This window comes from Neoarius graeffei, chromosome 13 (genome assembly GCF_027579695.1).
Source record: "Neoarius graeffei isolate fNeoGra1 chromosome 13, fNeoGra1.pri, whole genome shotgun sequence".
NCBI classification, from domain to species: Eukaryota; Metazoa; Chordata; class Actinopteri; order Siluriformes; family Ariidae; genus Neoarius; species Neoarius graeffei.
In genome coordinates this window covers 62,685,585-62,712,266 of record NC_083581.1, presented here as the reverse complement: position 1 = coordinate 62,712,266, position 26,682 = coordinate 62,685,585, and the positions used below count along the sequence as shown (strand labels likewise).

The following is a 26,682-nucleotide window of genomic DNA, read 5'->3' as shown; positions in this document are numbered from 1 at the left end:
AGCTATGAAAACTCACTTCAAAGTCTCCTGTGAATCATAACATCAAAACTATCAGACGGAAATTTTTGCTGAATACTTCATCAGAAACAGTGAGAGTGAGAGAACATCCCTATGAAAGTTATCTGATTTGATATTCGCGAGTAATCCAGTCGGAAACCGATCAGGAGAGAGAGAGAGAGAGAGAGCCTGAGTGCTTTCGCATGACTCAAAAAGCACTGGCAGTTTCCCCGATGTCACACGAGCAGAGTTTTTACTCTGTTGTACCAAATTCAACCTGCCACTACTCCCAAAGTACTGAACAGATCTTAACCAGATGAATTTCTTTGGAATGCAGAGATAAGCTTTTTAATGACAGTATTCATGATAGAAAATATTCAAGAGTTAAGCAATGACAGATTTGGAAACTCAGATGAGGGTCCGCATGAACAATTTTCACAGCACGGTCAGCGAGTGTCTGATGTGCCTATTATCAGTTTGCTTATAGGCACAAAATGACGCCAGTAAGGAAAAGAGCACCATACCCCAAGTAAAATATGGTGGAGGTTCTGTCATGCTGTGGGGCTACGTGGCACCCTCTGGAACTAGAAGCTTTGAATATACAAATAGAATGAAAAAAAAAATCAGAAGAACCAAGGCATTTCCGAGCAAATGTGTTTCCTAGTGTCAGAAAACTAGGTTTTGCGTCTTTCAGCTTTTTTCTGTTCACGATAGAAAATATTCAAGAGTTAAGCAATGACATATTTGGAAGCTTAGATGAGCGTCTGCATGCACAATTTTCACAGCACGGCCAGAGAGCATCTGATATGCCTACCATTATAGTACTTTTCCACCGATATATTTCTGGTTCCGTAGCCTTTTCCACCTCACAAGAAGCAAGTAAACGTGCAAAATTAGATTTGAATAGTGCAGGCTTTTTTTTTTTTTAAATATTGCTGAAAAAGATATAACGATGATGAATCAGTGAATCATTGTACTGAAGATTGCAACTGATTGCGGGCTACACTGCTAATGCTAGCAAAACAGTTGAGCAGCTACACGCAATAATAAATAACTAAGAGCAATTTAAAAGAAAAAAAAAGGACAATTCTTATCTTGTACACTTCTTTTGTCAGAGATGAATTCCCTGATCTAGATATGAAGATTGTGTTTTCGGATAGTAACAGATGCTTTCAAAAAAACTGAAGTAGAAGTTGTAAAATCACCCAGAGCTGTTGATATTTTGCACTGAAGGGTGCAACCCTTCCATAAAAGGGTTTTCTAATGCTTTTAAACTGATGAAATATTGCTAACTCATACCAGTACCGGCACGATGTTGATGGAAAAAAAACGTTCTAAAGATTCCCCAACATATCTTCGACATACAAAGAGACCCCAAAACCAACAGACAAATATCTCCACGAAATAATATGGTCTTATATACAGGCAAGAAACCAGTGTATGGGAATATAAAATTACCCAAAAACCCAGTTAATGTATTGTACGTTCATTAAACGTTGAATACGTTACATTCTTAGCTACACAGACCTCTTTTTTTTTTCAAGAAGAATAAAAGGGTTTGTGCGCTGTTAGTTTTTATAACCAGTAAATGACTGCAGTGTGTAGTTGGTCTTTGGACATAAGAGTCCTGCACACTGTAGAACAGCCATGGCCACTAATTATGGCTCTGAGAGGAAGATCTTTCCAGGAATCCTACAGCGCAGTTCCCTCTTCCCAGCAGCCTAGTGTTTGAAATCACATGTGGAAATGCCTTAACAAAACAAAGCTGAATAAAGGGACCACATGGCTGCTTCACTGGTGGTCAGTTTTTAGGATACATCATTTCTCCGAAGACTAAGAGTGTCGCAGGATGCACACTAACGAGACTTTGAGCCAATAACTGTCTGTCTACAACGTGGTTTGTTTGTTTGTTTTTTTAATTAAAGAAGTTGTATGTTTTCATAGATGATAATTGACAATTTGACTGCATTACGCCCAGCACCTCATTAGTGCCTACGTTTAATTTCTACAAAATACAGAAGAACACAATAATGCAGACCATCTACAAGGCTTACACAAAGCTCAATAAGCTCTATACATACCACTGGACAGATGCTGTGCACTGGTTTGGTCCCCTAGCTTCTCCAGGTCTCTCCTGGTTAGCTAACGACATATGGCTTCTTGTAATGCTAACTGCAAGTAGCCAACAGCTTTTCCTCAAAAACACAATGCCAGAGAGGACATTGTTAAAACAGTTCATATGCTGAAAACGGGGCAGCAGAGGGTTTGTTTAATTTTCTTTACCGCCCCCTTTTTCCTCAATGGGAGGGTCTATTAGGATGGAAACAACCTCCCTCCTCCCATGACGCCTCTTTAATCCACTTACCCCATAACTGCTCGAAAACCATCCCGAATTTCAAACATAAATATTATAGGCCAGACAATCTGCCAGACACAAATGACGGTGACACTGGACTTATAAAGAAATGGTAAGGTGTGTGACGGAGAAGTTGTTTTTAGAAGCTTCTAGACAGATATACTGCCTTATATAATCCATGGTGGTTAGTCAGTAATTATCCAGACAACCAGTCAGCACTTCTCAATCAGCCCTGGTGTTGACAGTGTGACAGAGTGCACAGGGAGGCTTGAGGAAAAGTGAACACAATCAGTATGTTTCTGCAAATAATCAGGATGCCAATGCCAAACTTGTTTCGATAAACTTGTATTTACTTACTGTTCATTTACACCGAGGCCTTATGTAAGTGTTTAGACAATGAATCCTACTTCAGTGTTTCAGGTGTTCCATGTTTGGTTTCAGGATTATGTCTCCAGCCATAGAATATCAAAGTACTGAGTACTGATTATCATCAGAGCCCCTAGATATTATTCAAAACCTGCCATATCTCAGCAATACCTACCCCTGTGTCCGAAATCGCTCACTCATTCACTACTCCCTATATAGGGAATTACTATATAGAGGACTATATAGTGAGCTCATTGGTAAAATGAAAAAAAAAAAAACGCTTTCGGACACTAGTCCGTCGCGCTGGTATTTACGTCATTACTGTCGCACAATTAAAACGTGCCAGATCAGTCGGCCGGTGGGTTTTCAAAATAATAAATGCATGCATGTATTTTTCTGATAAATGCATATTATACTGAGCGTATTTCCTACATTAATAAATACAAAGTACTTTGTGTCTGCTGCATGTTTCAGTTTTTTTAAATCAAGGCTGAATACTTTCTTCTTTGCTGCTGCATTTTATTAAATCAAATTTGAGACTTTTAATTTGATTCTTTTCAGCGCAACCGCAATGCATAATGGGATATATTGCTTGGGTTAGTGACCATCGTTGTACACTACTTTTCGTGATGCATTGTGGGATACTTTGAGTGCGCTATATAGGGTGTAAATAATCCTCACTAAGGTTTCGGACAGCACTACAAAATGGCGTCCCCACTACAGAGTGCCCCATATAGTGAGTAGGGAGCGATTTTGGACACAGGGCTAGTTCAGCTTGATAGCTAATCACTTGTTAGAATTAAGCTGGTTAAATATCAAGTGTACACTACATGACTTTCATAGTCTCAGAATGACAGTGCTACTCACACTACTTGGGAGTATGTGGTTATGTGGACATACAGTAGGTTATAGGTTCGCACACTACACAAACCATTGCACACAAGGCCCTCACACTACATGATCTTTCTCCTGAAGAGATCCCAGAAGAAGTGCGCCTGATCCCAAAATCCTGCTTGAAAAATAAATATGAGCAATCTTTATCACATCTATCTGCACTATTTTATCAGGGAACCAAAAAAAAAGAGAGAGAGAGGAGAGAGAGAGAGAGAAGTGCGGAGGAAGAATTGGTTGGGGAGACACAGATAGCAAGGACTGTCTATGCTACAGAAAGAACTAGAGGTCATATCATGTTTGTTTATTTTTATTTTTGCTGTTCCTAACAGCTCTTTCAGGTATGAGATGACAAATAATTTATTATATACTAATATAATGCTTACATTTTGCCCTTGCCCTTATGTATTTGCCTACACAAATAGATCGAGTTATACAACTGGATTCAGGGATCTGCTGCACATGACCACAGATGAATTTGATTTCCTCTTGGACTCTCACTGGCTGTTGTTCATCATTGTTCTTGCTACTTGTCGAAGAAATGCTCACACTATAAGAGTCGTGGACAGGAATTTCAACCATTCTGAAAAATACAGGCTGAACTGTTCACAATACACAATCAGTCGCCACTGGGGTAGGCAGCGGCTTGTCACCAAAATTGGACTGGGACAGGGAAATCAGGGCTACAATCATGTAGTGTGCACTTGGCATTAAAGATGAAAAGGTGCTAGGGTTCCTGAGTGTCGAGACAGAAAAGCATTCGCCTGATCATCTGAAGAGCATGAGTTTGAATTCCAGTGGTGCCATAGGCATCTGTCATCAGGTAGCCAAAGAGAGCAAAATTGGCCATGCTCTCAAGGAGGGAGGGATGGCATACTCTCTCTCCCTTGTCAATCACAACAACACCAAAGATGTCCGCAAGCGCCAGCGACCGGCGGTTTTCTTCGCCTACACAGACAGTCTGCGCCGGCTACTCAATCCCTGAAAAAATTTAAAACTTGCCTTTCAATGTTCAAGCAATTTATATCATCTCCGCTGCCCATAATTTACTGCAAATCCAATTATTTTACCATAAAATTATCTTCGATTCAGGTCATGACCAGAAGCAATGCCATATTTGTTGATCGATTCTTGTGCTCTGACTGGCTGAGTCAGACCATGTGATCACATCGTCGCGTATGTAGTTATGTTACAGAGCCAGGCAGCATACTACAGAGGGTAACTGAGAAAGCCAGGCACGCATATATTTGGAGAGGAATTTCATACGTATTTTGCAAGTATTTTACAGGGAAATGATCAGTAATTTATTAGCTGAGAATGCACCAGAAGGCATGTAAATTTCAAAATTTTCTGGGAAGGCATACCCCCAGGCCCCCCTAGAATTAGCGCATTAGCATTAACATTAGCTGCCTACTACTTTTTTTTTAGCTGGCTATTTCTGGTTTTCTGGAGAACCCTGAACACTAATTAATCATGGGTGTCTCTGAGCTCATGCAGAAATGGCTAGATAGCGCTTTCCTCCAAGTGTGTTACACTGCCCCCGATTGCATAAGCAGCATTTCAAAAAGATGTGTTCGGTTGGTTTTATGTACCCTGGAGGAAGCAAGAAAGAGGCCTTATGGGTAAAAATTGTCCATGAAAATTGGGGGGGGGGAATCTCCCAAAAATATGACAAGGTGCTTAGGAAAAAACAATCTTTTTGATGTTCAGTAGCCCACAGGCATGTATGTACATCTAAACTAAAAATTTTGTTTTGGAATATTTCATTGCTACCAGCTCAATAGGTTAACATGATAAGCAGAAACAAAGAATTGACTCAGGGCGGCACAGTGGTGTAGCGGTTAGCACTGCTGCCTCACAGAAAGAAGGTTCTGGGTTCGAGCCCAGTAGCCGACGGGAGCCTTTCTGCGTGGCGTTTGCATGTTCTCCCCGTGTCTGCGTGGGTTTCCTCCGGGTGCTCCGGGTTCCCCCACAGTCCAAAGACATGCGGTTAGGTTAACATGGGGCGGCTTTGGGCTGAAGGTTGGGCTGAAGTGCCCTTGAGCAAAGCACCTAACCCCTAACTGCTCCCCAGGCACTGTAACATAGCTGCCCACTGCTCTGGGTATGTGTGTCTGTTCACTGCTTCAGATGGGTTAAGTGCAGAGGAGACATTTCACTGTGCTTAAGTCTGTGCTTGAATGTACGTGTGATAAATAAAGGATTCTTCTTCTTAAAGAACCAAATAACATGACTGAATGGTGTTTGCGTGGGTTTCCTCTGGGTGCTCCCGTTTCCCCCACAGTCCAAAGACATGTAGGTTAGGTTAATTGGTGGCTCTAAATTGACCGTAGGTGTGAATGTGAGTGTGAATGGTTGTTTGTCTCTATGTGTCAGCCCTGCGATGATCTGGTGACTTGTCAAGGGTGTACCCCGCCTCTCGCCCATAGTCAGCTGGGATAGGCTCCAGCTTGCACGTGACCCTCCACAGGATAAGCGGTTATGGATAATGGATGGATGAAAAGCATTGACTCTTTAGACCAGAAAGCATATAGGTGGACTGTTATACTCCAGATGCATGAATAAGATTCCACGTATAATGTCACCCAACATATCTACCACAATAACCCCAATTGCTTGTTGATAGGACGTAAATACACTCACATATAAAACCAATTCTCCATTTTTCACCCATTGACTAAATTCAATTTGTTAAGACCCTTCACAACTCACTTACCCAGCCCCTGCTCAATGGAAATCAGATTGCATAGATTGAACATCCCATTATCTGTTTGGGTCAGATCCCTGTCTAAGTGAAGTGGGGATGAGGCAAAAGAAGCCTGGACGAAACAGACGAGGAGACGAGGCTCCTCACAGTCCGCCGCCGTTAACTGGGTAAAAGCCCTCCATATTCGTCATAAGTGTTCTTTAAATTCATTAGCATCTTTAGGCGCTGGCGGAAGAAGCGCCGTGGGGGGGTGGAATCACTTTAACAAGGTTAGACAGATCCTGTAATGCGTTATTGTTCAAGCGCTGTCCTCATCGTCACAGACAGACTGTGGGCTGGAACTCACTTAGAGAGTGAGGCGTAGTGAAGGGGTGACAGAAAAGAAAAACTTCTAAAAGCTACACACAGGGAAGACGTACAGTACTGTGCAAAAGTTTTAGGCACCCTAGGTTTTTTAGTGCAAACTTTGTGATAGATTTTTATTTTATGGCTTCTGCATTATCGAGTCAGTACAAAAGCATTTTAGAGTTCCAAACATTATCTTTCCAGCACAAAAATTAAACTCATCTCATTATCTCTAGCCGCTTTATCCTTCTACAGGGTCGCAGGCAAGCTGGAGCCTATCCCAGCTGACTACGGGCGAAAGGCGGGGTACACCCTGGACAAGTCGCCAGGTCATCACAGGGCCGACACATAGACACAGACAACCATTCACACTCACATTCACACCTACGGTCAATTTAGAGTCACCAGTTTACCTAACCTGCATGTCTTTGGACTGTGGGGGAAACCGGAGCACCCGGAGGAAACCCACGCGGACACGGGGAGAACATGCAAACTCCGCACAGAAAGGCCCTCGCCGGCCCCGGGGCTCGAACCCAGGACCTTCTTGCTGTGAGGCGACAGCGCTAACCACTACACCACCGTGCCGTCCACAAAAATTAAACATTACAGAAAAAGTATATTATGTAAGAGACTACTGTTCGGACAATCCATTCATCTCATTATCTCTAGCCGCTTTATCCTGTTCTGCAGGGTCGCAGGCAAGCTGGAGCCTATCCCACCTGACTATGGGCGAGAGGCGGGGTACACCCTGGACAAGTCGCCAGGTTATCGCAGGGCTGACACAGAGACAAACAACCATTCACACTCACATTCACACCTACGGTCAATTCAGAGCCACCAGTTAGCCTAACCTGCATGTCTTTGGACTGTGGGGGAAACCGGAGCACCCGGAGGAAACCCACGCGGACACCATGCAAACTCCGCACAGAAAGGCCCTCATCAGCCACTGGGCTCGAACCCAGGACCTTCTTGCTGTGAGGCGACAGTGCTAATCGCTACATCACTGTGCTGCCCTTATTGTAAACTACTGATTTTTAAAAGTAAAATGTTGTTATATCAAATATTGACTTTGTTTCATTTATTACTATTTACTGCTCTTTATACTATTTTTTAATGTAGAAACATTAAATTTAATTATTTTTGAAGGCTCTAGAGTATTTCTTTGCATGTGGCTAAGACTTTTGCACACTACTGTATATCTTGTATATGTTTCATGCATACAAACAAGCATGTTTGAGATGTGATCTGTCCAACATACTGATCATTATCATCCATTTTTCTTAAACGAGTTTGCGCTTCGGGGACCGATACCATTTACAGTGCATTTGAGTTTTGAGGAGCCTAGTTTATTCTTCCTCATGGCTTATTTTGGGAGGAAAATATGCCTGTGAATCATGTGTAGGATGAATATTTACATGTGCTATGACCCATATATGTAAGAACAACTTTGTGCAAGAACACTTTACATTCTGCAATGACTTCATCTCTTGCAACAGACAATCGGAAACACTGGTTCAGAATCCAGCGTGACTGTTGAAAATCTCACAAACACTGTTAAAATAGAGCGAGGCCTTTTCCTTCTGTAACCTTTATCATTAGAAAAGAGACGGCTTTTCCAAGAACAGAAAAACACCTACGCTGCGACCGGCATCTAACTAGCTACTGATACTTTATATCAAACACTGAAAATAGAAGCACATAGAATCATAGAGAAGATATGGGCCTGGTATAAATGGGCTAGCAGGGTTAAGTCATCCTGTCTTTCAAAGATAAAAAAAACATTCATTTTATTTTTGGCATCAACAATATCATTTGCCGTTAACAAATGTCTCAAGGTGGATTTTTATTTATTTATTTATTTATTTATTGGTTTTTTTTGTTGTTGTTGTTTTTTTTTTAACTTTTGTGGAACCAGCACCACCAATGGACATTAGAAAAATGCACAAAATGGTTTTAAGGAGCAAGGCTGAGGCTGATTTCTTTCTAGCCCAGACTGGTAGTTTTTGACTACACCAGACTAGTAGAAAACTGGACAGTTGAAGATCAGAAGAACATCATGTGGGCTTTTTCCAGCATTCAACTGTCCAGTTTCAGTGGACTTTTGCTCAGTGTAGACTCAGATTACTGTTGTTGTTGGCTGGCAAGAGTATAACCTGATGTGGTCTTCTGCTGTTTTAGTCCATCTGCCTCAAGGTTCAACATGTTGTACATTCTGAGATGCTTTTCTGCTCCACAGATGTAAAGAGTGATTATACTCATCCAGCTGACAGGCGATGAGCTTATGCCATCGTGTGTTGTCTCTCGTCCGGCCAACGTCGTCCACATTTCACAAAAATCACTTCTTCTCCCTCAATTCTTCACCGATTTTTATTCTTTTTGGCAGGAAGGTAGATCTGCCTGGGGTGCATATGGTTTCTACACAAATTTAGATAATTGCAATTAATAATGAAGATATGGAGTAATTAAGCCCTAATGAGCAGTTTCCATACAAATCGCTTCTTCTCCCTCAATTCTTCATCGATTTTGATTCGTTCTGGCATGAAGGTAGGGGTACCTAGGGTGTATATCATTTCTACCCAGATTTCCTTAATTTCCTTATGGACTAATTAAGCCTTAATGAGCAGTTCAACAAAAATCACTTCTTCTCGGTCAATTCCTCACCGTTTTGAATTCTTTCTGGCAAATATTTGAGCTGGACTGGTTGAGAGCAGAACTGTGCAAGTTGGCCCACTTTAGACCGTTCCTTCTGGACTAGATGGGGCTGGAGTGAGGTACACCGTCACTGACGGTCTCGTTTGAGTTACGGTAGCCTTCTTGTCAGCTCGAACCAGTCTAGCCATCCTGATCTGACCTCTCTCACCAACAAGGACTTTCCACCCACAGAACTGCTTCTCACTGGATGTTTTTTTTGTTTTTCACACCATACTGTACAGAGTGTTTTGGCTGAAAATTCCAAGAGATCAGCAGTTTCTTAAACATTTAAGCCAGTCCATCTGGCACCAACAATCATACCACAGTCAAGATAACTGAAATCACATTTTTGGATATAAACATTATCTGAAATGCTTGACCAGTATCTGTATGATTTTATATATTCTGCCATATGGTTACCGTGAGTTGGCCTAGTGGTTAGTGTGTCTGCCTCTTGATGGGGAGATCGCGAGTTCTACTCTCGGTCAGGTCATACCAAAGACCATCATAAAAACTGCCGTCTGGCAAGGCACGCTGCAATGCAGATGCGAGTCAAACTCTGGCGGTTACCAGAGAACTGTAACCCTAGCTACATAGGCAAGAGGCTGAGAGCTATACTATACTGTGGTGTAGTGGTTAGCATTGTCGCCTCAGAGCAAGAAGGTTCTGGATTCAAGCCTTTCTGTGTGGAGTTTGCATGTTCTCCCCGTGTCTGTGTGGGTTTCCTCCAGGTGCTCTGGTTTCCCCCACGGTCCAAAGACATGCAAGTTAGGTTAACATAGGGCAGCCATGGCCTAAGGTTGGGCTGAAGTGCCCTTTTAACTTACGCTGTGGCATAGCTGCCCACTGCTCTGGGTATGTGTGTGTGCTCATTGCTCACTTGTGTGTGTTCACTGCTTCAGATGGGTTAAATGCAGAAGTTAAATTTCACTGTGTGCTTTTTTTTTTTTAAAGATATTTTTTGGGCTTTTTCATCTTTATTGGATAGGACAGTGTAGAGACAGGAAATGAGTGGGAGAGAGAGAGACGGGGAGGGATCGGGAAATGACCTTGGGTCGGAATCGAACCCAGATCCATGGTACGGCACCTTATCCACCTGAGCCACGACACCCCCAAATTTCACTGTGTGCTTAAGTCTGTGCTTGAGTGTACGTGTGACAAACAAAGGCTTCTTGGCTTCTTCTTAGAAGCGGAGATCGGCACCGCCCAATGCACCTTAAGGGCCTGGTTAGTACTGAGTCGGGAGACTGCCTGGGAAGACCAGGTCCTAGCACGGGAAGGACTTTGACTTTTTTGACTTATGCCATATGATTGGCTGATTGGATAATTGCATGGATGAGCAAGTGCACAAGCGTGTACATTACAGTAAGACAATCTTAAACTAGCAGCGCTAGCTTGGACAGCAATGTTCCAGTGATAAAAATGAAAATGATTTCAGTAGTAGATGATGAGTACAAGGCCAGGCCCTGTAGCACGTCCTTTAGGATACAAGATCAGATACTTTGACCAGAGTATAGCTGCTGGTTGCAGACTCTGTCATGGCTGACACCTGCTGGCTAATCATCAGCTATAATACGTTTAGGCAGAAATCTGAAATCGCCAGGAAACAAAAACAAAAAACGAGTGTTTTAGTAATGGCTCTTACCCTATCACAGATCTGTGTGCACTATAATAGGCTCCCTTGAGCTCTTGTGTCTGGGAGCATGAGTAAAAAAATCTACTTGTGGGAATTTAATGAGCGCTTTTTTTTTTTACACCTTTCCTTACCCTAATTAGAGTTGCGGAAATGCTACATGATAAACACTACAGATTGATTTGTTAATTTTGCGCGTTTACTGTTATGTAGTTATTTAACTCATGTTCTTGTACTCTTATGGACGATTATATATGATTCTTATTATATTAGTATTAGAAAATATTAATAAGGCGGTTCATAATAAAAATGACAAAAAGATACAAAATAGTCCAAAACCACACCAAAATACACTAATGAGTATATGAGTCATGTCTTTTTAACCCCACTGGAAGCACTTACTATTTTTCATTTCACTTTTACGAAGATGAAAGCGGTAACATTTTGACCCAGAAGAGTCATCAATCTGAAAGAGATCCATGCTGTAACAGCCCAGTCTGCTAACTTGCTTTTTGAAAGTCATGCTATCTGGGCAGCTGTCTCACTGCTACACACATATTATCTCCACTCTTCACACACAAGGTGAAACGTCCATGTGTTTATTTCTGTGTGCGGTCTGCAGGCTGGCGTCCATACCTATTTAAAGTCTCAGCATGTCAGTGTGTGTGTGTGTGTGTGTGTGTGTGTGTGTGTGTGAGAATGTAGATCTATGTGCATGCATGCGCAGAGATAAGCTCTGGGTGAGTGTCTCTGTGTATGCAATGTAGAATGTGTGTATGTGGCACTACAGGTCTCCTCTTTAATACCGCTCAGATATCTCTACAGTAATCACCATGAGATAGATGGACGGTTTGATGAGCGTGTTATACAATTTCACAGAAACTCACCTCTTTCTCATCGTAGTGTAGTGGAGCTCTTCTTCTTGCTTGATGTCAGCATGGTCTGTGCTGCTTCTCTCGCCACCCTCGCTCTCGTCACTGCTGAAGACGGAGGCCAGCTCCTTCTTGGGTACGCGAGTTGGCGGCAAAGGGATGGTGCGCTTCTCAGCCAGACGCCCACGGTTCTGCAGGAGCACACAGGATACACACACATACACACACACACTGAGACACTGTAGACAGGCCCAGGCATCCACCGCATTCCCACACTCAAAAGTGAGTTCAGCCAAAAGCCAAAAAGCAGACGAACCAGTACAGGAACGCACCATGCACCGTGCTTTCGTTTGGTGTTGTTGAAAAAGCAGCCGGTTCTAAACTTGTCCTCATGTCATGCACTTCATACTAGTAACAAGAACTGAACATTTGTGGCATGCATATCTCTATTCAGATATATGTGTGCAAAGTTGATTGTAATCAATTATCTAATTCGTGAACTGTTCTCACTGCTCAGTGTGTGTGACATCAAGCAACTTCTCAAGTGCCCAAGCGTCATCTCGAGCAAACTGAATTCAAAGCTACTGTCAGTGCTTGTAACGTGTAACAAAACTAGCTGTCATTTTTCTCTAAAACAGAAGTGAGTCCGACAGCTTTAAACAGACGGCAGAGCCTGTGACAGTGAGTCATGTCTAGATCACGAATCGTCTTAGCTTTACACATCGGGTTAAAATAATAACAATAAGTAATCCATTAATGTTAACATCACGTCTTGCAGATATGCCCTTGAGCTTCTCTGGAACTTTGCCTAGCTAATTAATGAACATGACCCAAGGTTGGCATTCTGCTAGTGTTTGTGTTGGAGACAAGCAAGAAATCATAAAGCAGTATTCCGTGGATGATTAACTATTTAAACAGTTCAAAAATTGAACAATAATATCTAACATTTTATACTTATACTGTGTCTCTGTTTATTCACAATTATAACGTTCTTCTTATAAAAATGAACAATGTATTATTATTATTATTATTATAGCATTTTTATCCCAATATTTTTACTTTGCACACTTTACACCACCTACAACTTTTCACATAGCGGTTGCTGATCGCTCCTGCAAAAGATGACATCATTTTAAACAATACAGCCAAATTTTGTCGAAAGGGCTGGCTTAAACTGGCAATGTGGGTTTTGTTTGGTGTTGGCAGACTGTGTAGAAATGGAGATATAGTCAATTCATTCATCTGATTTAAAAATGATCTCATGTTTGTTTTGATTGTCAACCTGGCACAGAACAGGAGATGCATTTATTGGAATATCTTTGACTTTTTTTTTTTCTCATATAAACATATGGTAAGAAAGTTTGTTGGAGTCTGCGGATTCAGATCGGAATTGGTGGGGCTGAATTGGATGGGTCAAACAAGCCGGAGATAAGCGGATAACGTGACAGTGACGCACAGAGGAGTTGGAGTAACAACAGTAAAACAGGGGAAATTTTGTATGGTAAACATTTTTAAAGGTGCTTTACAAAAACGAAGTCAAAAGCATACAAAAACCAAAACATCACCAGACAGCAAAAGGTACAAGAAGACCGAGTCATCTATATCCCCCGCCCTATATACCAACTATATTCCAAGTTTCAAGATATTATTTGTCACATTTTTCAAGTTCTGCTGCAGGAAACCAACCCTACCTCTTTACACTGACCTCAGCAGCCCATGGCATAAACCCACCAGACCTTTGGTCCAGGTGAGCTCATCTCATCTCATTATCTCTAGCCGCTTTATCCTTCTACAGGGTCGCAGGCAAGCTGGAGCCTATCCCAGCTGACTACGGGTGAAAGGCGGGGTACACCCTGGACAAGTCGCCAGATCATCACAGGGCTGACACATAGACACAGACAACCATTCACACTCACATTCACACCTACGGTCAATTTAGAGTCATCAGTTAACCTAACCTGCATGTCTTTGGACTGTGGGGGAAACCGGAGCACCCAGAGGAAACCCACGCGGACACGGGGAGAACATGCAAACTCCGCACAGAAAGGCCCTCGCCGGCCACGGGGCTCGAACCCGGACTTTCTTGCTGTGAGGCGACAGCGCTAACCACTACACCACCAGGTGAGCTAAAAAGTAAAATTTCTCACATTTCTTAGTATCAAAAGGCACATATACATTACTTAATCAACACATATACCAACTTTCAAGACCATACCACTCATAGTTTTCGAGTTCTGCTCTGGAAACAAAACCTATCCCTAAGACTAACTTGAGAGACTAATGGCCCTTTTCCACTACCCTTTATCGGCTCACTTCAGCTCACTTCAGCCCGACACAGCTCGCGTTTCAACTACCTCAGAGCAGCACGACTCAGCTCGCTTCAGCCCTGCTTAGCACCCAAAACTCACACGGTTTTGGAGTAGGGCTGAAGCGAGCCAAACCGAGCCGAGTGGGGCTAGGGGCGTGAGCAGACACTCCCCTGTGCCCTGATTGGTGAGGAGGAGTGTCCTCACACGCCCACACACGCCCCGCGAGCACGCTGGGATCTGTAAACACCGTAAACCCGGAAGAAGAATAATTACGAATTACGAGAATTTCTGAAGCCTTATGCGCCTCGCCTCATCTATACGCTCTTGCCAGTATCTGTTATCGTTGTCGGTGACAACAAGCCACAGCACCAAGACCAGCAACACTAACGACTCCATGTCCTCCATGTTTATTGTTTACTATCCGGGTCGTGAGACTACCGCTTAAAAGGTCGCTGATGTCACTGTTTGCGCCACATAACGACATCACGTGACGTCCACCCACTTTCGCTAACTCCACCCAATGTGTCCACCCACTTCCAGCCAGCACGGTTCAGCGCGGTTGTAGTCAAAATGCAACTCCAACAGCCCCACTCAGCTCCACTCAGCCCAACTCAGCACGGCTCGGCTCAGCCCAACTCAGCCGCGTTGGTAGTGGAAAAGCGGCATAAGTCTGAAATTGTTTCCATGGAAACATGAAAAATTAAAACTTCTCAAATTTCTTAGTATGAAAAGGCACATCTACCGTACGTCACCTTGTTAACATGTATACCAAGTTTCAAATCTGTATCATGAATAGTTTTGGATATATGCTCCGGAAACAAACATTGCTCTTAGAAATTGAGTCAAAATCTATTTTTTTATGTCAAAATTTGAAAAATACTTTTTTTACCCCAAAAATCCAAAATAGCAAAAGGCACCAGTTCACATGTTGCTTGATATGTATACAAAGTTTCATGAAGATATTTTTAGTAGTTTTAAAGATATGGCCCGGAAACGAAAACGTGACCGGATGGAACCTGTTTCTATATCCCCCTACCAAACTTCGTTTGGGCGGGGGATAAAAATGAGTTAAAGTACAACTATAATAGTTACCTAGATAGTTCACTCTTAAAAGTTGTAGGAAATGTGAAATACTCTAAACTTGCATAAGCACGAAATTCCACAAAATCCATTACAGATTGAGAAACAGCACATCAATAATAAGACGGTCATGTGGAATATAATTCATCCGAGCTTAGGGATGGAGGTGGGGTCAGAGAGGGAGATGTGATACTGACTCCATCTCTTCTTCTGTCCCTTTTATACATCTACAGAGAGAAGAAGAATAGCTCTGGGGGATTAGTGTGACCTTTACAGTGAACCTTACTGAGTCTCTGTCTTCCCTTGTGTGAGGGAATTGTGAGAGGGGGTGAGAAAAAGTAAGAGAGAAAGCTTGTCTGGGGTTGTAATGTATGGATGGATGTGCCTTTGAAATCCTCTGGAAAGGCAGTGCACGGGACCGTGTGTGTGTGTGTGTGTGTGTGTGTGACTGCATGTGAGCATGTCTGTGTCTCAGCTCTGTCAAACTCCGGCTAGCCCTGCAGCTAGCCCTACTTCCGCACGCGAGGCCAGCACACACACACACACACACACACACACACACACCCCTGGCATCCCACAAGGACAGCAGTGTGAGTGGCAGGCTGGGGCAGGGGGTGGGGGAGACTAGCCAAGAGGCAAACAGGTGCAGGCCCTCTGGATTCTCTCAAGTGGCATACATTAAAAGGAGAAAGAAAAAAAAACAGAGAAAGATGAAAACATCTCAGAGGATGAGCAGGCTGCATAGTTCCATACAATATTTGTGTGTTTTTCATTTTTGCACATTTGGCTCTGTTCTTAGAGACTGAGACGTGAAGCTGGACAAGTTAAAGGGGGCCGGAGTTTTTTCCTCATTAAAAAGAATCATTAAAAAAAAAAAACTGACACCTTCAAAGAAAAAAAACAGCTTTCTGTCCCTGAATTACACTGCAAAAAACTGAAAACTGAACTTGAGGGGAAAATCTTTTAACACTAGTGAAATGATCTTGCTGCATGGACAGATAGTTTTACTTGACAAGACATGTTGGAATAAGTTGGTTACAATCGAGAACTAGTTTTAATAATCTCTGAGTTGGTGTCTTGTATTCTTCTAATAGGAAACGCGAGATCGTTTCAACTATATTCTAACTTGTTAAGATATCATTTTTGCAGTGTAGAAGAATACAAGACACCAACTCTGAGATTATTAAAATAGTTCTAGACTGAATTTTCTCCTCAAATTCAGTTTTCAGTTTTTTGCAGTCTACAAAGTTGTTTTATAGACTGCATGGGCATCGGACAGCTATAGAAAGTCACAGAAATGCACCAAATTAGTAGCGAGACTGCAGAAGCACTAAAGGTATCTTCCTGTCCCCCGTTACGCCCCCATTCTGCTCCCCCACCAACTGCTCTTGTCCTGCACCTAGACCTTGTGGTAAGCCCCCGCTTTGCCCTCAGGTCCTATTCAGCACACTTGTTTCCGACACACTGTTGTTCTGGCAACACTTCCGTGTAACGTATGGTGTTCCACAACAAAAACAAGAAATGCTGGGCTTGAGCGCACTCTGGGCTGCACACCCACACACACACACACACACACACACACACACAAACTTGAGGTCAGGTAATTCTAAAGGATGGAAAATGTATTGAGAAAATTTCCAAGAAGTAGCGCTTCTGTGAAGGAGTCCTCCCGCACTCAGTGTCTACGCTGAAGAGAGCAGAGCTCGATTTACATCGTCCATCAAGAAACAAACATACACAACTCCAAGTATTCTAGTTTCTGCGATTCCGCTCGGTTCAAGACATGCAGATGTACAAACACCCGAACACAATAAACAATCTGGTGAGAGCAGATTTGAAAAAACAAAACAAAACATAGGAGAACTATCAGGAGTTTATTAGTGGAAAAGGTTATCTGTGGGAATAAGCTTATAAAACGGCAATAGCTTAATAGAAGTGCCCTGAACTAAAACCACTAATTCACATGAAACAAATATTACATTTGACACTTAGCACCAGGAGTCATGGAGTAAAAATCAACGCCAGTTTGACAAATTCATGGTGTGTCCTAAAGGATATACGGTATCTTCTTTCTAACAGGCATGGAGTTGAGTAAAGTGTTTCAACTAATAACTTTTTTTCAGAGTGACAAAGTATTTTTAAACGAGCAGACTCAAAGTTTCTCTTCAGCTGTTCAGAATTTCTCGCTCAGACTAAAAAATGAGGATATTACATAAAAGCCAAAGATGTTATTTCCCAAAAGGTGCGCTGCTATGTCACTGAGGGACTGCGTGTGCTTTCTGTCTATCACATACAAACTCCTGCTCTCCTACTCTTACATATGAACACACACACACACACACACACACACACACACACACGTATCGCGGTAGCAGTCCGTGACATTCCTACAGCTGTGGCGCGCTTGCATGTGGCCCTCCCTTCCTCCCCCATTGCTCTCCCTGGGGGAAGAATGCCTAATGAGTCACGCGTCTGTCTGCCGTAACCTCCACTTGTGCGTGCGTGCGTGTGTGTGTGTGTGCGTGTGAGCCGTAACGGCGCTGTGTGTGAGTGTGGAGGCGGAATGGCGGGCAGACTTGGCGCGAGCTTTTTTTGGGGGGAGTGGAATGGGGAGAGGGAGGGAAGGAGGGAAGAGAGGAAGGGAGGAGGACTGTGGAAGGCTGGCAGCAGTTACCGCACCTAGATTCAACCACTGGAACATTGGAAAAAAGAGAGAGAGAGAGAGAGAGAGAGAGAGAGAGAGGCAGAAAAGAAAAGAACTTGCTCAATCTGCGGAAACCTGTCTCCCATCCGTGTCTAACAACAAATCCACTTGTTTTCCGTTAAAGCCACGTGACAATCACAAGAACTTATTACACAGGCCGCATATTACACGCAATATCTAACAGCAACACATCCGTTAGTTGAATTATTGTACCAAAACAGACAGGGCAAAAAGCAGGACAGAGGAAATGGTCCTTCAAACCGTATTGCATCCCTTTGCTTAAAACAATAGTAAGAAAAATACACACATGCAAGTATTAGGCCTAAAGGCAAAACCAGTCTAATTTTTCCATAAGCAAAAGGATTATATATAAATACCGTCAGAGCTGGATACAGTTTCCTGAAAGACAAGAAAGCACTGTAGGAGAGCCCCCCCACACCCCACACCGGCCTGTCTCAGTCCAGCGGCGCGCTTCCCGGTGCTGGGACGTCAGCGGCGGCGCAGCCGTGCGTGCCTGCCACTCTCTGCATGTGTTTGGATAGACACACCAAGACAGCCATGAGAGAGTGTTACGGACAAGTAACGACTCCACCACGGCCCTCAGTAAGTAGACCAACAGGAAGCCAGGGTGAAAGGGGACCGAGAAGGACTTTTCAATTAAAAAGAAGCAAACAAGGCTAGTTGCAGCAAAAAACAAAGACATGAATGGGTGGAAAACACGCCAAGATGTAGTCTAATGTATCATACAAAACAACCAAATTGTAAATATATTTCACATACTGATCTAAAACAAAGAATACAGCTTTTTGGTTTTTTTAAATGCTGAAATCTATGAGGTCAGGAAGGTAATGTTAGCATACTTGTGAATCATAGCTAATACTGTACCACTGCTGGTGTGCAATAAATCAATTATAGTATTTCTTTGGTTTCTAGGTACTTTATGTACCATAAATGTTAATCTGCTGTTATAGTTTTCTCCCTCCTGTAGCAAGAGCCAGGCTTGTAGTACTCGATTCCAGGACTCAGACTCGAGTCCGACTCGTGCCCTAATTTTAAGGAGTCCTGACTTGACTTGGACTTGAGCACTGATGACTCGGACTCGTGCATTAACTGCATTCGTTCTCGTAAATTGGAGACGGGAACTGGGATTTTTTTTTCATTTTTTGTAACATGCCATAATAATTTGGTATAAGATATTTATATTTACATCAATTTTTGTACTAATTTTGTGCAACAGAATGCACATTCACATCTTCATACGTCATGTTCAGGAACAAGCTAACAGTAATGGCACTAAAATGCCTGGAGAGAACGTCCCTAGGATTGTTCGCTTTGCTTATACAGACTTCTCGTGCAGTGGGAAAAAATGCACTGCTACGGTATGTGTTCCATATGTAGAAGAACTATCGAGGAGGCGACGGGGACAACCTTGAACTTCAATCGTCATTTGGCAAGACTCCACCCAGAGAAGGAAGTGACACACTATGTTCATTGCTCTGTTGATAGCGGGGCTTGCTGAGCGATGAACTAGCTAGTGTTAACCCTCTCTCATGTTATTTGCCCTGTTGATAGTGGGCGGGGCTTGATGAGCGATGAATAAGCTTTTTATCTGTAGCCTATTAACTAAAATGGGGCAGTCGGGCAGTAACGTTAGTCCAACACAGTAGCAGAGACGCTTTCACAAAAAGGCAGCAACAGCCATCGTCAAATGGTGCGGTTGGAGTCTTGTTCTCGGACTCGACTCGGGTTAATAGTGGACTTGACTCGAAATTTTCTTTAATGATTTGGACTTGAACACCGAGGACTCAAGACTGGACTCGGACTCGAGGTTTAGTGACTCAACTACAACACTGGCAAGAGCTTAACATCACTAAGACATTAGCATCTCTGACTGCTAGCTAGCAGCCACCATACTACCTAGCATTCAGCCTGCTAGCTAGCAAAAAGTATGACTAATAAAATACATTACAATCATGTGAAATCTTTTAAACACTTATTAAACTATACACACTTATGAAATGAGTTAATCCAGACATTACTAGCTCTCCATTTGCTCCCTGAAAAGTCAGAGAAGTGCTTTAGAAACTGATGTACTGTTCATGAACTTTGATATGTTTTTAGCCATAGAACAGAACAACACATAAATAGGTGCATCAGAAATCTTTCCCATCCCTGACTTTAAGCTTTAAAAATCTACCGTTGGGAGGATTGGCTGTATCTTGATACTTCGAAACACCAAGTCTGATAAAGTTTAAAGATAAACATTCACACACACATACACACATGCACACCCATGGACAAATACACTCCTCCATCTGTAAGTTCCACCACTTTTGCCCCATCTGTGCATCTCCAGGAGTTTACTTTCTCACTGATTTCATAACACATGGCTGCTTGTTAGCGTGAAGGCGCACAACAGCTGTCATTACATTGTATTGCAGTGAAAGCAAAGTGCCAAATGAGATGAGCAGGTAGAACCGCTGCTGACGTCTGGGGAGGTTTTTTTGGCGCATTGAGAGTTGCATTAATTCACTAACGTAACAGACCGCAGGGCAGACTCGTTCACTCCCGGACCTGAGGAGGGATCCTGTCGTTGCTATAGCAGCATAGCCGCAGCTCCATGTGGGGGATACAAACACTCACACAAACGTACGTGGGACGCACACACACGTACACATGCACACGTTTTCTCTAACCTCCTGCAGTGAGGGAGCTGTTGTGAGACAGAGTGGCGTCAGCCGCCATTCCGGTCTGTACACAGCCCTGCAGCTTCGCTCTATCAACTGAGAGTCATACTGCTGAGATAAAGCTCACCTAATACCATGTTCTATAGTGCTAAACCAAGACTGCTTCATTTGAGTGCTCTTACTGGACTTATGCTGAATTTTAGTCACCCCATGACTACTCACAGGAGTGAGTACTGTGGTAAAAATATCATATCACAATACTGAATATACATTTTCCTAATATATAGTAGGTACAGTATATATACAGCGCTGGAAAAATTTAAGAGACCAGTTAAATTCATCTCATCTCATCTCATTATCTCTAGCCGCTTTATCCTGTTCTACAGGGTCGCAGGCAAGCTGGAGCCTATCCCAGCTGACTACGGGCGAAAGGCAGGGTACACCCTGGACAAGTCGCCAGGTCATCACAGGACCATCTCATCTCATCTCATCATCTCTAGCCGCTTTATCCTTCTACAGGGTCGCAGGCAAGCTGGAGCCTATCCCAGCTGACTACGGGCGAAAGGCAGGGTACACCCTGGACAAGTCGCCAGGTCATCACAGGACCAGTTAAATTTTTTTCTTAAATCAGCATCTCTATATATGGCCATTCCGTACCAGTATCTGTGCTGGAATTCCAACACAAGCACACCTCATTTTATTTAATGAGGTACTGATTCGGTGATCACCTGAACCAAATCTTATTTAGCAAGGAAAAGTATAAAAACCACTGCTGTGGTCGTCACTATCCTCTTGCAATATGACCAGTTTGAATGGCAAAAACAGTACTAGTACTAGTACTACTACCTTAAATTTAACTGGAATACAAAAATATCTATTTATCATGCCAAAAAAGTTAAAAAGAAAAGTTTTGAGTGAGAAAAAGAAGGGTTCAATTCTGGCCTTACTGGCAGAGGGATACAGTGAGTGTCAAGTTGCTTCCATCCTCAGACTTTCAAAGATGGCAGTTCATAAGAACAAGGCCAAGCAGCAGATATTGGGGACAACAAAGTTACAGACTGGCAGAGGGTGAAAACTACTCTCCACTGACCGGGATGATCATCAACTCCTTCAAATGTCACTCAACAACCGTAGGATGACATCAAGTGACCTACAAAAAGAATGGCAAATGGCAGCTGGGGTTAAGTTCACGGCAAGGACAGTTCGAAAGAGGTTCCTCTGAGCAGGGTTGAAGTCATGCAAAGCTAAAAAAAAAAGCCCTTCATCAGTAAGGAGCAAGAATGAGCCAGGCTGAGGTTTGTTCAAGACCATAAGGATTGGAAGGTACAGGACTGGAGGAAGGTCATTTTCTCTGATGAGTCCAATTTTCAGATTTTCCCATCACCTGGTCATCTAATGGTTCAACAGAGACCTGGAGAGGCCTACAAGCCACAGTGTCTCGCACCTACTGTGAAATTTGGTGGAGGAGCAGTGATGATCTGGGGGTACTTCAGCAAGGCTGTAGGCTGTAACGGGATTATTCCACCAAATATTGATTTCTGAACTCATCCTGTGTTCAAACATTAGTACTGTGTTGTTGAAAGTTGAATATGATCTTTATTTCTGTGCATTATTCATGGTCTAAAAGCCCTTCATCTTTTTTGTTATTTTGACCAGTTTTTCATTTTCTGCAATTAAATGTTCTAAGTGACAATATTTTTATGCGGAAATTGGGGGAAATGTTGTCAGTAGTTTATGGAATAAAACAAAAGTGTTCATGTTCTTCAAACACAAACCTATAAATAGTGAAACCAGAGAAACTGATAATTTTGCAGCGGCCTCTTAATTTTTTCCAGAGCTGTATATTTTTACAGTATATATTTCACCTTGCTGATAAATGTAAATATATATATATATATATATATATATATATATATATATATATATATATATATATATACAACTATGCATAATACATATTAAAAATATTTAACAGTTATTCCACGAAATCCAGTTGTACATGAGCTGATAGTTGACGAGGCGCTTAGCACCGAGTCGGCTATAAGCCATGTACGATGAGACTGAGTGTAATAATTGTTTTATTCTATCCACAGTCACTGGATTTTGGGAAACAGAGCATTTTTATTTTTACTTTTTGCAAATTCAATATATAAAAACTTTCATTTTGTTTTTCTCTACTCACGGTATATGAGCTGATATCCTAGTAAGTAGAGTAGCCAATCAGAGTGTGCAATTGCTCATATCCACTGAATGTGGATAGAATAAATAAAATTATAACTGGAAAAATGAAACAACTGGGCGGCACGGTGGTGTAGTGGTTAGCACTGTCACCTCACAGCAAGACGGTCCGGGTTCGAGCCCCATGGCCGGCGAGGGCCTTTCTGTGTGGAGTTTGCATGTTGTCCGCGTGGGTTTCCTCTGGGTGCTCCGGTTTCCCCCACAGTCCAAAGACATGCAGGTTAGGTTAACTGGTGACTCTAAATTGACCGTAGGTGTGAGTGTGAATGGTTGTCTGTGTCTATGTGTCAGCCTTGTGATGACCTGGCGACTTGTCCAGGGTGTACCCTGCCTTTCGCCCGTAGTCAGCTGGGATAGGCTCCAGCTTGCCTGCGACCCTGTAGAACAGGATAAAGCGGCTAGAGATAATGAGATGAGATAAAACAACTGATAAAAAAAAATTGAGGACTCATTTAGTAAAAAATGAACATTCCGTGATTTGTTGGGTGAAGCTAGTTTTACACTGTATGATTTTCATCCCATAGAGTTGAGATTGGTGGTTTTAGAACACCAGTGAGTGAGTTAGTGCCAGTGCAACCAAAGACAGCAAATGACAAAGTTCAAAAAACAAAATCTTAGAGCGTAACCTCTGCTATGACACTCATTTAAAGGCCACCAACAGGAGGACAGCACGGCATAATGTGAAACCCACAGAACAGCTACAAATACTGTAGTAGCAACGGCAAAACATGGTAATAGCCAGGGAAAAATCCTTATGACTGTAAGCTCACTTTGAAGTTTACACAACCCCATTTTCTGCACAAATCCAGATGATGTAAGCAGGATGTAGTCATTTTCTTTCATCACAGAGCTATTGTGGAATAATCTATCTTCATTGTATATTCTGATATGGTGAGTGGTATTTAACAGTTATTCCAGGAAACTGAGTCGTATATGAGCTGATAGCCGATTGGGTGCAGCGTGCCGAGTTGGCTATAAGCCATGTACGACGAGATTGAGTAGAATGACTGTTTTATTCTATCCGCAGTCACTGGATTTTGAGAAACAGCATTTTTATTTGTTTTTTTATCTTTTGCAAATTCAATAAATAAAAACTTTATACAAAATGTCCGACAAAATCATTTCCGTTTAGAATGTAAACAAACCAGCGAAATGACAGTATAATAATGACAATTCTTGAACAATTAAAAAATATATGTCTTTACTATGAAATACTTTCATTCCATATTTTGTTGCTTTTTTGTATTTTTTGGGGTTTTGTTTTCGAGTAGAGTTTTTATTTCGTCCTCGGTTGGTTGAGTAACGTGCTCCGCCATTTTCTTCTTCTTCTTCTTTAGGGTTTTTTGGCAGTTGGCAAACCAACTTAAAGGTGCATTACCGCCACCGACTGGACTGGAGTGTGGAACAGGAGAAATTGAACACCATACTATATTCTTTTAGCTATTTCTGTTTCTTTTAAACACTTGATAATAAAGTGATATATCTGACTTGATGTGCGCCGCCATTTTGTTTTTCTCTACTCATGGTATATGAGCTGATAGCCTTGTAGTAGAGTAGCCAATCAGAGCGCACGATTGCTCATATCCAGTGAATGTCTCATCTTATTATCTCTAGCCGCTTCATCCTGTTCTACAGGGTCGCAGGCAAGCTGGAGCCTATCCCAGCTGACTACGGGCAAAAGGCGGGGTACACCCTGGACAAGTCACCAGGTCATCACAGGGCTGACACATAGACACAGACAACCATTCACATTCACGGTCAATTTAGAGTCACCAGTTAACCTAACCTGCATGTCTTTGGACTGTGGAGGAAACCTGAGCACCCGGAGGAAACCCACGCGGACACGGGGATCCAGTGAATGTGGATAGAATAAATACTTTTACACTGGGCATGTAACACATTAAGTAGGATCTACAATACCATTATATTATAGCCTCGGTAGTAAGTAATGCCTGGTATCGAATTCAGCTGAGTTTATCGGGATCATCTCTAACAGTGTGATAGAAAAAAATATTGCTGAATCACACAGTGTAAAACTGGCATAACAATAAATATGTTGGTCTGTGTTGTACCAGTAATACTCTCAGAAAAGTGTATCTTTACATTATGATATCAATATAATATCTGCGTACCCTAACCACTCGTTATATTACTATTATTATACTTACGTGTCAGTGCGTGTAAAGTAATGGCCGCCCTAGTGCAGTTATAATGCAGCTCGAAGACATTTGATATTGTTTAACCTCCTAAGACCCAAGCTGTTTTTTTTTACATGCATTTTTTATTTCTTTTTGCTATTTGGGCTTATTAGAACCTGATTAGAATAAAAACTAAGCATTATCTTTGATAAGATGTACTTTTTGAGAAAAAGTATGTCCACATATGTGGATTCTTGTTCTGAATTTCTAAAAAGTGCTGTCCACGTATGTGACCGCTAGGCCCTAGGAGGTTAAAGTAGTTGTTTCTGTATAAAGTTTTGTACTGTATTGTTATGAATTGTATTCTCCATAATAACCCTAGTCAGTGTGTAACAGATTTCTTCCTGCTGTTGCTGCACAGGAAGTCGATGTGTTATAGCTAACAACACTCTAAAGAGCAAATCCATCCATCCATTATCCGTAACCGCTTATCCTGTGCAGGGTCGTGGTCAAGCTGAAGCCTATTCCAGCTAACTACGGGCGAGAGGCGGGGTACACCCTGGACAAGTCGCCAGATCATCACAGGGTAAAGATCAAATCTTTCTTCTGTAATAGTTTATCAATGTCTGCTCATTGTCAGACATGAACAACCTGAAATTTCCATAACCATGACACATAATTACATCTTCTTTAGAGGTCTTAGATGTTTGATGTTCATTATAAGAGTTATAAGCTACAGTACAATACTGTATATTGTTATGTAATGTGATGTACATATTCTCTATAACATCCTTTCCATTCCCAGACACAGAAATTCTACAAAAATAATAACCAAGCTCATAAATAACACAAACAAAACATCCTCAACAGATACTTATTAAGCAAGCATCTTCAGTTCTCGATGATCATCCACTAAGATCATCTACTTAAGCTTATTAATGAATTAATGCCTATTTTAGTGGAAATGATGCATAAGCTCCTGAACTGACCCCTCACTCCAGTCAGCCATATCCCCGACCTCCTGCATGGCAACCTTTTCCAACCCAGGATGGAGTGGAGGGAGGGTGTGATGGGGGGGGTGCTGATTTGAAGAGATATTTACGACCCGGAGGAGAGTGCAATTTCCTGCCGGCCTCCGCTAGTTCCGCTGAAAAAACAGAGCAGAGGAAGCCCATTTCTCCTGGGAGACAACAGCCAGCGTGGCTTGTCAGCTTGGGCTCTTAAAGGAACCCGTGCACATTTACGTAGACCACCCTACTAACACGACGCTGAGCCCTACAAAGCCTCTATATAAGAATTAGGACAGATTTCACCCCTAATACACCAGTAATGATTTACACGTGTGTATGATCAATAAGTATAAATGATCTACAGCAGCATAACTATCACAACAGCTCTTTTATCATTTCAGCTATATAGTTATAGCAGTATAAGGTGCCATCACTTTTAGCCTACTAAAATATTACAAAAAGGTCACACTGGGGAATCTAAGTGTTCGTCCGAACCTCAGTCTGGTGAGAAGGTGTCTGTTCAATTAGCTCACTGCTAATGTACCAGTGTGCTGTAGTAGATAATGCTAGCACATAGCTGTCCTGATAGCCGACTGCTAGGTAGACATGGGTACAATTTCAGTATCAAAGCTTTGATTTTTTTACATTGTCATATCCT

General features: G+C 42.2%; 1 protein-coding gene across 5 annotated transcripts in view; it reads right to left on the bottom strand.

The window, feature by feature from the left end:
* samd11 (sterile alpha motif domain containing 11) overlaps positions 1–26,682 on the bottom strand; it is a 109,896-nt gene that overhangs the window by 74,346 nt on the left and 8,868 nt on the right. For all 5 annotated transcript variants that reach the window (XM_060938305.1, XM_060938304.1, XM_060938302.1 and 2 more), the window contains exon 3: positions 11,874–12,049. In XM_060938305.1, the coding sequence (XP_060794288.1) occupies positions 11,874–12,049 (176 nt within the window). The remainder of the gene's footprint in view (positions 1–11,873; positions 12,050–26,682) is intronic.